The sequence below is a fragment of the Drosophila sechellia genome, chromosome 3R, assembly GCF_004382195.2.
Source record: "Drosophila sechellia strain sech25 chromosome 3R, ASM438219v1, whole genome shotgun sequence".
NCBI classification, from domain to species: domain Eukaryota; kingdom Metazoa; phylum Arthropoda; class Insecta; order Diptera; family Drosophilidae; genus Drosophila; species Drosophila sechellia.
The window spans coordinates 29,508,985-29,521,336 of record NC_045952.1 but is presented as its reverse complement, the minus strand read 5'-3'; the positions used below and the strand labels follow the sequence as shown (position 1 = coordinate 29,521,336).

Sequence of the window (12,352 nt, the reverse complement as noted above, 5' to 3'; positions counted from 1 at the left end):
GGCCATTAATTTCGAAGCACTCCGGCACATTCGTTTAGACAATAAATATCCGACCGCTGGGGGCGGTGAAAATTCACAGAGGTCGTTATTTTTGGGCAATGAAATGTTTCACACCTGCCGTTCATCAAAACACAAGCCCGAAAAACACAAGAAATTAGGTTGATTACCACAAGGTAAAGGTAAAATTGTTGTAAAGTGCGCAAATTAATATCGTCTGGAGTTGATGAGTTTAATCATCGAACTATGAATGAACCTATGAACCTACAATAGTCTATTTCTATCATTGTAAAGCTTATATACCTGTACCCAAATGTTTTGTATGTATTATTTAAAGTGCCCTAATCGCCATTTCAGCGATTGAGGAGAGAGATGAATGGGCTTTATTTTGTCATTTCTTTTAGGTAAGCTAGGTCAAAGAAGACCCATCGATAAGACATCCTATCGGATGACAGGCAAAAATATGGGCCATTTGATTTAGGACAGCCGCGCAGCCTAATGCGGATTGGGGTCTTTAAGGCGGCTGGAGCAGGGAACCGGGGCCAAGTGGTTTGTTTGGGGTCTTCCTGAACATTCGGCATGGCTTACAAATGGCGGATAACCGAAGATACAAGACACAATGCGAGCGAGTTAAATATGTTTTCGTGGCATTGTCGGACTCGTAAATATACAAGCCTTTGAGCCATTTCGGACCCTCTGCATTTGCATACGCCATTAAATATGCACAGCACACTGATTTCCCTTCCAGGATTTCGCCAGGACTCCTATCCGCGCCGAAAACGAAGACGGACGACAGTAAAATGACCTGTATGTGCGTATTTATCTCCGGTTGTCAGCAACAAGGGGAGCCACCACCACCCGGCACAGCCAACCCCACATGGCAACATCGAATCAAACAAAGGGTCCTCGGGTGGGCTTTCCGGGCTCTCGTCTTATCTCCAGGTGATGGCTGCCGAGTCAGCGCCTTTGTTTTTGATAAATGACTTCCATTTGCGGCAGGGGCCGTGTAAATCCATCCCGGAATAGGCATTTGTCACGGCTTCGATTTGGCCCGGACAGCACTCGATATAATTGAAATTGTGTGCAATAAATGAAAATTGCTGGGTCCTTTATTTGATGGCCATGTGGATAAGGGGCGGTCCTGCAATTTCCCAGCACGGCGGCTGACTTAATCAACTTTGCCATTTGCCTAATTGGAGAGCATTGTTCTCGGCGGGAATTCGGCTTTGATGGGTTGCTATCACTGCACTGGCAGCCCTCTCATTGTGTTTACTCAATGCACTCGATTTTCCAAACAAATTCTGCAGGTGGGTTTAGACTGGATGCCAATGCTAATTACCTATAGACATGAGTACAAATGTTTCCTTTCGAAGTTTTAACAATACGCGTGTGTAGGATAATTGAAATTATGCGTTAAACCAATTAGTAAGCCCAGTTTTACGTTTCTCTTCTTGGCAACGCAATAGTTTCATTTAACATACCAATATCTCGTAGCAATTAGATGGTTGTTACCTATTCTTCGGTAATCGGTAAATGGACACCTGAAAATGCAAAATATGATGCGAGTCTCGGTTTACCTTCCTAGTTACTGGCCATCTCTGCCACTAATCCATTTGCGTTACCAACGAGCCCACAGCTTGTTAATCAATGTTGTTTGGGGTCTGGATCTCTTTATTGAAATGTCATCAGTTCGGCAACGAGTCAGTTTTATTGGGCCCAACGGCCATGCGGGAATTCGAGGAATGTGTCCTGTCAGCGACGCCAAGGTAATGACTTTGCAAATGCGGGTCCTTTCGGGATGTGAATAGCGATTGGAGGTTGATGGCTGAACATCAACAGCAGAGCAGCGAAAGGCTGAGAGGCTCGCCGTTCGGAAACATCAGTCTGGTTAATTATCCTTGCGTACATTTGCATATTAATTGAAATGCTGGCTGTTTGATGACCAACAGTTTGTTGATTTATAAATGAAATACTCCATTTTGCCAAGCTGGCGTGGAAAATTAAAAGTCAATTTTCCCTGACGCTGAAAAGAAAATTGTGGCCGTTTTGTGAATTATTCAGGCGTTCTGTGGGCGCTGTCAAAGTTGAAATCTTCAAATCGGCGCTCCATTCATTGGGATTCCATTCATTTGGCGCTCTCAGCTTTTTCACGCCACATTAAATGCTTTCCATTTTATTTGCCCCACAATACGGTTCGGTAAAGTTCGCGGGTGTCAGCTCGCAGGTGGCAGATTCGCAGTTTAACCTCTGCACCTTCAATTTGTTTTCGACCTGTTTTGCCAGCTGCAGCATATGGAGCCGGAGCCCACTGGGGTGCCATAATTGAGTATTGACCAAACAGCCAGACGACAACAAAATGTGGGGGCTGTCGTGACCAACGGCAATTCCTGCAAAATGTCCTGTCCAAAAATAGCTCCCCTTTGCACTCGACATAAATGCACGAATATAAATGTTCGAGTATATAAATAAGCAGCCTTTAATGTCGCAGGGAGTCCCGAGTACGTCATAAAGTGTTAATCGGACCATTAAGCCCGGCGGAGCAGTGCCTCTATCCAAAATTGAAATGCCCAAAGCCCGAATTTGCCCCAATGGTCCGCCACACGGAGAATCCGCAAATCCCAGCTCAGCCTTTGAGTCGAGTGCAATCATGTTAAGTGTTGAGCGCTTCCGCCTGCGATTTCTTACTTCTAATTTGGCACAGTGGGGAATAATAGTAGCCTTTCAATTCGAAAAAAGGGATATTTTTTTTTTAAATTTAAATGCAGATACTTTATTCGTGGAAAACATTAATACTTCCAATCGATTTTGAAAATCTGTTTCAATTTGAACAGAATATTCGTACCCCTTTCCCCACTGTTACTCTATTATCCCTTTTCAATCACAACGGTAACCACCGTAGCCCACCTGTATTGTGTGCGTAGTGCGCATTCTGCATTCTGCCTTTATCCTTGAGTGCTGCGTATTTCATATTGTGTATTGTGTTTGCATTCCTACTGTCACTCGCATTGTCAGCAGCAGGATCAGAGCGGCTCCTTCTCCTTGGGCAACCGGAAACGGAAGTGGAGGTTAAGGGGCAGAGTTCAATTGCATTGTGCGAGTATGCGGTTGTGTAGAGTGCAAGTGACGCCGAGGACAAATGGAAACGAATTGGTTTTACAATGCACAGTTCCAGCAAATCCCATTTGGCTTTTGACTCGACTGTTGGTCTGGGTTATGGTTTTCGCACTACTGAGCGGCTAGATTTATATGTGCCTCTAATTTCTGCCTTCGATTCCTTCAGTCTGTCAAACTGGCACCACTCATGTCCAAGCCTCAAATCGTTCAAACAAGTTTTCATTTCGATACTGGCCTTTCGCTGCGGACAGGAGGAAAAAAATCAATATTTACATGCCGCCGTGGCTTGCAGTTAAATGGGCAAACAACTGAACCAAAATGAATTTCCCCAGAATGCCAAATACGAGCACTTCTCAAACCCAGACCACAGCAAAATATTCGATTGCAGCCTGGAAAAACAGATGCTCTTGTTATGCAGTCAAGGTTTTTGGGGTATATAAGTAAATAGAACTATAATGAAATCTAGATGTTTTATGGCATGGAGGCAATTATAATTCAAGAAATAATTTGTAATATTTCCAGAGCAATCATTTGTTTGCTTGAGAAGCAGAGAATTGAGAAGTAAAGAATTTGCTAGCAACCACTAACCAACAGAGAGGGTAGCCTTCGGTCGAAACACTTGTTCTCTCCTAGTTTTTCTTGGCTTTTCCGGCAGAAACAAAAAGTTTCCACATAGCCCGGCTTGCATGTCGTATACGTAATGCGAGCAAATTAAGTTGCCGAAAAAAGAGTAAACAAAAGTGGAATTGAGTCGAGTCGACTCGAGAGTTAAGCTGTGCAGGACAGTCAGTGGGGCTGGCATGAATGGGTTAAGCCAAAGTATTTTGCGATTTTCTGGCTTTTACTCGTGCCACTGCCACACCAGGCCATCCAGCAGATTCGCTTTGCCATCGTCATTGTCATGTGGCAAAGTCAAAGGGCGTAAAAGTGCTCAGAAATTAATGAGGCAAGTGCTGTTAAATTTGAAAGTATGCATAAAAAGGGTTGACATTCCGAAAGTGCTACCTGTCAAGGGAAAGAGCCTTTCAGTCCGTGTGTTTGTCTGGCTGCCATTAGCATTTCGTTTCGCCCAGCCGAATGGAAAACAAATATCTAGTCGGAGAAATTCGTGAGGGTCTGGTTGTTTGTATATACGTATCTTGGGTTTCGCTTGAAAATTCTGCTTCATCTAGTCCTAACCCAATTTAAATGTTTGATTTATTTCCGCGTAGAAACGTTATAGAAGCCTTGTAGCTAATTAATGTCATACCCTCATATATTCCTGCTTTGATTAACCGCAAAGTAAGGTTTGTTGTACTAATTAGCAAATGAATAAGCAAATATGCTACTTAAATCTGAAATTATTATATTCTATGATTTGAATCTAAATTATAGCTATTATGCAAGTAAATATTTATTTTCATTCTAACCGACTTAAATTGGTTGTGTCAACTGACTCTAATTATATCAGAAAAAAGGTGCTTCCATGAAATAGTCATTTGTTGTTTTGCCTGAGGCTGAATCTCTTTTACGTAAATAACCCCAGCATTGTATAATTTCTGATCTATGCAACTCCCCCAACCTCACAATAAATTCTCATATTTATGTACAATATTTTACCATCGTTCGAACGCAATTTATTTGCGCTTTTATTTAATCTATTGTGTTTGCCGAACAGTAATGAAAACTGACTGCATAACTATCTGGAGAGTGGGCTAGTGGGCGGGTTTTCCCACCCGCAGCACGGAAAGCGCATAAATTCCGTTCTGAAGCTCAAATATGGAAAGTTTAGCATGTTCGTGACCCACCCGTTCCTGCCATTTTGAACTGCGAACTCGGTGTGTGTGTCTGTGTGTGTGTGTGTCTGGTTATAAATTTCCCATATTTCACTTTATTAAGTAATAGTTGCCAGTTTGCTGCTCGGCATTCATGAGCTGCTTTTTAGCACTGAACAATAGTGGACTTGAATGCGCCATAAAAGCGAGCACTTTGGCGAAATGAGCTTTAAGCCTAGCAATGGCAAAGAACGATCGATGCATTACTTTGTGCGGAGTTGAATTTAATCCCACTTGTTCCGAATTCGGCTGGAATCGGACCTCGTCCTGCGTCCTGTCCCTCTAATTAGCCAGCTTGTCCGCTTGGCCCCCTTGTCCTGCTACCAGAGAAACGTGATGCTGCACTGCGTCCTCCGCCCTCGAAAAGAAAACAAGCACATGCAACAGCTGTCCGCTTGGCACTCATTGTATTTAAATGCTCGTAAAATGCAAAGCAAACAAGTGATAAAAGTTGTGCACATACACGAGCACGGCGAAAAATGTTCGCTAGACGGATAAACTAACTTCACTTAAAGGGACTAACTAGACAATTAAAGTTGAGGGGTGTGACAGTCGTATGGGTCAAACAAATAATACCTTCAGTAATGCCAATCAATGCATTCGTATCTTTATAGGACAGATCATTTTAGTCACTCTTATACATATTTACATCATATATTATGATATTTTCGCTCAGTGCACTCGTGGCCACGAAGAGTGCCCAGTAATGCTGGCAACATAAAAAATGCATCAAGCGCTTGTAAAGTCCGCTGCAAGCACTCAAATTTGAGGCAGGGGCTATTGCTAATGTTATGAGGCAGCATTTTGAAGGCAGCTCCGGCTTAAAGTGCTCCCGGGGAGCTGTCTGAATTAATTTTCGAGTTTGCTTGGCGGAAATATTGAAATTTGCAATTGTTTTGGGTTTGTATCTAGAGCGAGTCCCCTGACATGCTGTTCCGCCGTTTTCCATTAACGAAACTTTTTATGTTCGCTCAGAGGGCTCTCGGGTGTTTTCTGGCATGCACAAACCAAATACGCGAGCAATTAACCCTTTTTTCCGGCAATTAAGCCCGAGCTTTATGCCACATTTTTCCATTTTGCCGTGGGCCTTTTCCTCTCTTTTGATGTTTGTTTTACTGATGGCAACGGATGCGGCGGATGGGAATCGAATTAAATATATATTAAAATCATTCAAGGTCAAATGGAATGTAATTGCAACCCAATTTGTCCAGCGATGCAATAAAAATGACCGCTTAATTGTTTAATAAGGACAACAAAAGTCGCATTACGCATACGACATGTTGCCGGCCATATGTTATGTGCGCCAGCTTTAAGAGCAGGCCCACGTAGAGTAATAAAATGTGGTAAGTACACAGTCAGCTCAGTGAATCTGAGTTATTTATCTTGTTTGGCCGACATTTGTGTAGCTGCAAGCCTGTTATTTCTGTAAGTAGGCACATTAAATTGGGAATCCCTGGACGTGATGTTCTCTGAGGACATGTCCTTGGCTATTTTCCCGTCGTTAGGCACGCTACAAACTGCATGTGCAGCGGCAGAAACTTTTCCCCAGCAGCATAAAGCTGACTTGTGGAGGGGCACCGGGACAGGATACATGTCCTGCAGCCTAAGTGGACTTCTTTGTCTCCGTCTAAGTGGTTTTTCATTAGAAGCACTCGCTCTCTGGTCGCTCAAACCTTTACCCATCGCAAAGTTTTCACTCGATGCGGATGTAGCAAACAACTCGGCCAACGAATTCGTAATTGGAAACTTTTTGCCGTGTGATATGTGAACGAACCCAAGCCGAACACTCTATGTATTGCCAGTTGGTATTTAATTAAATGGCCAGGCTTGCAGCCCATCTCATTTCCTTGACAATTTCCGGTTCTGGCTGCTGGATTTCCAATCGATGCCTGTGAATAAGTTGCAAAAGTCAGAGCCGAATTTAATCAAGGCTTATGCAAATGCTGTAGGGATTGCAGCCAATCCCGGCAAGGACCTCGGGCCAAAAACACGGCATCGTGTGGCAGTGTTTATGGGGCAACTGTTGCCCGGTCTCCGGTTCCAAATGAAATTAGATGATGCCGGAGCGGCAGCAGCGCCACCAGACGTTGTAATTAAATTAAATTGCTCGAAGTTGGCATAAAACACACAAATCCGGAAAGGTCGGGCGGATGGTGGCGACATCCTGGGCCACATGTGCCGTGTCAAAGTTCACGCTGAATCAGAGTGCACGAGCATATATTTGTTGCCCGGGCAATTGTGCAAAATGAAGGCAGCTGAAAAGTGTGTACATAATCCGGCAGATGCAAACAGGGTGTGCCTCCGTAAATAAGTTCTATACTTAATGTATGTAAAATGTCTATTATTAAGGATTAAACACTTGCTGTATCGTCTTGTGTAGCTAATGAATTTTTAAATATTTTTAGATCCACTTGCAATGTTCTCTTTTATGCTGCAACTGAAGGCCCCCTGTGCTTTTCGGAGTATTTATTTAGACGATGGCTACGTTGCCTTCGTCAGTTCCTAATTTCATTAAATCCCGCAACCTGTTGTCTGAGCCGATTCGAGGGTAAGTAAAGTGAACCGAACGAGTTCTGGTGAAAAAATTCAATTTAACTTTGCCCGCAAGCCAAAATGAATTTCTCTTGGCTGCAATTGACATGGCCCAAAATGTTGGAAGGATGAAGGACTTGCTCACATGTGGTTTCTGTGGCGCCACGTCTTTGTTTCCCGACCAAATTGTTTCCCCAAGAAAAGAAATGAAGAATGGCAGCTCTTAATGAGCTTAATGGGCGCCATCTGTAGCGGCCTTAAGCGCATCTGCATATGCTATTTTCCATTTTCATCTTGCCTTATTTCACTCAGATTTTCCGGCTTTCCGTTGCGTTAAAAGTGCGTTGGCGACGTCAGCGAGTCATTTAAGTGCTTAAAACTTATGCTTCTTATAGCCAATTTTTATCGAACGCGCTTAATGCGTGTCCCTGCCTCCTTTTAAGAGTCGTTAAAAGAGCGTTGATGTAGCCACGGCTCATTTGATATCGACTGAAAAAGACCTTTTTGGTCTGGAAAGGAGAAAGCCTCGAAGTCCAACCTTAATCTCGTTTTCCCTCTTAACCACAACCTTTTCCACCGACACCAACAACACTTGTTAGTGCAGCTCAGCTAATGCAAAAAATGGCCCTGCAAAATGTATTGCCATCGTTGGCGGTCACACCACCGCAGAGCTGGTAGTTTTGTTGAATGTTGAATGATTTCCTGGCTGCTGCAGCATCGTTGACTTAACTTGGCCAAGGCGAAATGGCAAAACCCAGCTTTCTGCCACTGCCAGTCACTTGTTGCCCCCGAGGAAGTTTACTTGCTGGCTCAGATCCAAGAGTTCGTTATGCTTTTGTCGGCCACACCACTAATTGGATTTTCGGTGGGACATAAATTAGGAATAGGACAATCCAAATATCATGGCCCACCACACTTGGCCAAATACTTGCTTTGGCTTTGTTGAAGAGTAATCAGAAAATTCGAAATATTTATATCTTACTTTTACATTTTCTTGGCTCGGAAAGGGAAGGAAAATCAGCTCGATTTTTGAAGCTTACTAAATTAAAGCCCAAATTCGAGATGGAAGGGCACCCATACTTTCCAAGTGCCACATTCAACCGCTCCGCAGCTGCAGGTTTGTCATATTCGGATCCCAATCCCAATAGCCTGGCAATAAAGGAAAAGTGAATATGTCAAGATGTGACACATTTGATTGAACGCATGCAGGCCAATCAATTTTTGCTGCCAATGGAGGTGGATTATTGGCTGCCTGAAAGCGAGTGGGCCTAGTGCTCGTATTTGAATTCGTCAGCGGCATTTGACTGATAATTGAAAACGTGTCAACAAGCCAACAACTTCCGCTAGCACACGCAGTCTACGTGCTGCGAAGTCGGCTGTAAAAATTACTTTTTGGCCCAAAAACTGGCTTACAATGAAGTCTGTACAGGTGGATTTTAATCGAAGGCTGAGTCTTTGGAAACGTGTAACCTGTCAAAATGAAAATCGCACTTTATGCATTGCATTTCATGATTTTTTTCAAGGCCAAAGGATCTGCTCAACTCGAGTGAATTGCGTAAATACTTATTAATGTAATGTAAATACTTTATTTATTTTCTTTTACATTTTTTAAAAAATTATTTTTTCTTTTTTTTTTTAAAAAAGCCATAGCAATGAATTGATCAAACAAAGCTCTCTTGAACGGATGCAACTGAAAGATTTTAGGACTGACCCTCATTCTGAAACTCGTTTTTAAAGTTGTTAAAATTTATGTATTTAATAAATATTGCGATAATCATTGATGTATAAATAGCCCCTGTACAGCCGTGTTTCCCGGTAACAACTTCTTATCTGGCAATTCAAGCGAGTAAAAAATGAATCAGCCAGAGCATTATTTTAAGTACAAAGACCCGTAAAAAGGCGTGAAATCGCTATTTGCACAAATAAAGACGACGTCACAAGTTTGGTGATACTTCCCTGCCTCAAAGGGGTCCGTCGGATTTGTCTTCAATTGCCGAGGTCGTGTTAATCACAATGTAAATTGTATCAAATGCCGCAGACTTGAGGTCTTTTCGTGAGTAGTGTGTAGATATACAAAAACGGGGGTCGATTAGCGCTCGTGGTGGCAACTGATAGCAAACACTTTGAAGGGGTCTACAGAAATCTAATCGATCGCCAGACAGCTCAGTATGCCGCGATATTTCAAGAACGTCGGACGTGAAAAGCACTATCTGCCAAAGAATTTGTAAACAGTTTCGGAGAACTGCCAACAGCTGTGGCACCTGATTCATCGCCATGAATTTCAACTGGTGTGTAGGGCTCTTTGTGGTCTTGGCCTTGGTTTCGCCGATCTATTCCGCCTGCCCAAAGGAAAATCAAATGTGCTTGAGAAACGGAACGTTTGCGTCTTGTGATGGAGAGGAACGTAATTCTTCGGATGAACCTACGCAAACAAATCTGGTTTACTGTACGTCCATGTTCTGCGAGCCGGAGGAGTTTCAGCACGACTACATAACTCGTAACCACGATCAAACACCTCACCAGAACAAGTGGAAACGGGCTAGAATCGGCGAACGTGCCACCCTGCACGATGTTTGCCTTCTGCGAAACGGAATGCCGGTCACCAGGGAGTGCAGAGTGCAGGACAACCGAGCCCACTGGGAGTCCACCGAGCACTGGGATCCCGTGGTGTGCTTGAGGCGATTCAGGGAGCACACGATCAGTGGCGACTTGAACACCCTGCATGACGACATTCTCGAGGGCAGGAGGCGCACCAATGACTCCCAGGGGCGCCGTGAGATGACTGGCATCATGAGGAACATGTTCCGGCAGAGGGATAGGACTCTTCTACCCGCCGATGTCCACATGACCGGACAAATGTTCGGCACATTGATGCAACAGAACAAGGATGCGACGATCAGTGTGGACTTGGTCAGTGTCTGCAAGGAGATAATGTCCTGCGACAGTCAGGTTCTCAGATTATCCGCCCAGCTCAACGCCACCAACTCCCTTCTCAGCCAGTTTGAGAGCTACATGGATGCCCTTCCGGAGCAACTGGTTCCCAGGGACAGATGCGGCAAGGTGGTGGCCAAGCCGACCAGTGATGAGGCAGAAACGGCCACTACTGGAGTGGAAACATACAACTTCTCAGATATCGGTGTCCAAGCTCTGATTACCGGCAACATCAGCGTGTTCTTCGCCAACCCCGAATGCGATCGCATAACTGGAATAGCTATATTCTCTGCGCCAGGGTACCAGCGAAGAACTTCCGCTAGTGGCTCCTGGTACCGCTTTATCCGATTCTCCGAAGACTTGGCTAAGGTCAAGCAGGAATCCAATCTGGAGACAGCTACATTTTTGCCGGAGAATCTCTGGCGGCAAGTGAATAGCAGGGGGGCAACCTATCTCATCTTTAAGGTCTACGCCCACGATGCTCTGTTCGTGGAAACCTCATTGCAACGCACTCGCAAGCCTCGCAGCAAAGTAATCTCCATTTCCATACCAGGACTGAGAAGTAAAGAAGGCATGAACATTTGTTTTTGAATACTTGAATTAATTCCATCACATTTAATAGGCAATTATCTTTCGCTGCCCCTGCCCTTTCTTCTGCGGAATGAAAATCTGCGCAATCCAGATTCAAAGGCCTTTAGCTTTGGAAGTGGATGTGGATATTGGAACTATGAGACCTGGTCAAACGAGGGAGTAAGCACTGCAAGCAGTTCGGACCCCTTGAAGGATGCCATCATTGAGTGCCACACTAACCACCTCACACAGTTTGCATTCCTGGTGGGGGGAAGCTATCGAGCCAACGACCTTGGCGAGGAGGTTCTAATTACTCCCATTAATGAGAAAGTGCTGGACATTATCTCGATAGTGGGCTGCAGCCTTTCCCTTCTGGGTATACTGGGAATATTCCTCACTGCCGCACTCTTCAAAAGCTGGCGCAGTCAGGCCTCCACGAAGGTCCTACTGCATCTTTCCCTGGCTATGTGCCTCCAGATGGTGCTCTTCGTGTTTCTCAATACAGATGATGTATCCGAAGCGCTCGTTGTGAATGGGAACACAGTTCGCTGTGTGGCTCTAGGCGCTGCCATGCAGTACTCCATTCTGGTCCTCTTCAGTTGGATGCTGATCATCGCCTTCCTGCAGTTCCAGCGTTACGTCACAGTTATCGGAATCGAGAGACCACCTCGCTATATCCTGAAGGCCGCCATTGTGGCCTGGCTACTGCCCTTGGTGCCCACCCTGCTGGTGGCTCTAATAGACCCCGATTCGTACGTCCCCTCGGCTGCCCAACTTTCCACGGACACTGGCATCTGCTATCCATCGGGCTATGGTCTCATTTTTGGGGTGGTGCTCCCTGTGACCTTGATTACTGTGTCCAACTTGGTGATATTCGTGTATGTCTTCTACAGCATCTCGCACTCTTTGAGCCAGAGCATCCATAAAAACGAAAAGAAAATGGTGGTTAAGCAAATCCGACTCTCCATAATGCTCTTCTTTTTGCTGGGACTTACCTGGATCTTTGGAATATTCGCCTTCATGCAAGCAGGTGTGGCCTTTTCATACCTCTTCTGCATCACGGCTACCATGCAGGGATTTGTGATGTTCATTTACTTTGTCCTCTTGGACTCCACGAATCGTCGGCTGTGGGTCGGTCTGATTTGCCCCACCAAGATGGAGCTGGATGTCCAAAAGCGCACCACTGAACTCCAGTCGATGACCACCTCATCCACCAACTACAACAACAGATCGCATCAGTAGATATACTAAAATACGTATTCCCCGACGAACAAAGGTCCACGACCAATGTATTGATAATCTAATATTTATGCTAATTGATTGCCATTATGTATAGGTCCCTAATTTAAAATGAAACAAATTCTAATAAATTCTAAGACAATGCTTCCAAAAGA

At 44.5% G+C, this 12,352-nt stretch overlaps 1 protein-coding gene and 1 long non-coding RNA gene across 2 annotated transcripts; both read left to right on the top strand.

Annotated features, from left to right (window-relative positions):
* The first annotated feature begins 8,765 nt into the window (after positions 1-8,765).
* On the top strand, positions 8,766-9,530 carry LOC116801396. Its single transcript, XR_004361982.1, has 2 exons — positions 8,766-9,028; positions 9,102-9,530. It is a non-coding gene; the product is annotated as an uncharacterized LOC116801396 (long non-coding RNA).
* An 82-nt stretch (positions 9,531-9,612) lies between these two features.
* On the top strand, positions 9,613-12,352 carry LOC6612945 (adhesion G-protein coupled receptor G7). The gene is made up of 2 exons (XM_002037401.2): positions 9,613-10,950; positions 11,011-12,352. The coding sequence occupies exons 1-2, from the start codon at positions 9,732-9,734 to the stop codon at positions 12,198-12,200; spliced, it is 2,409 nt and encodes an 802-aa protein (XP_002037437.1). The 5' UTR covers positions 9,613-9,731; the 3' UTR covers positions 12,201-12,352.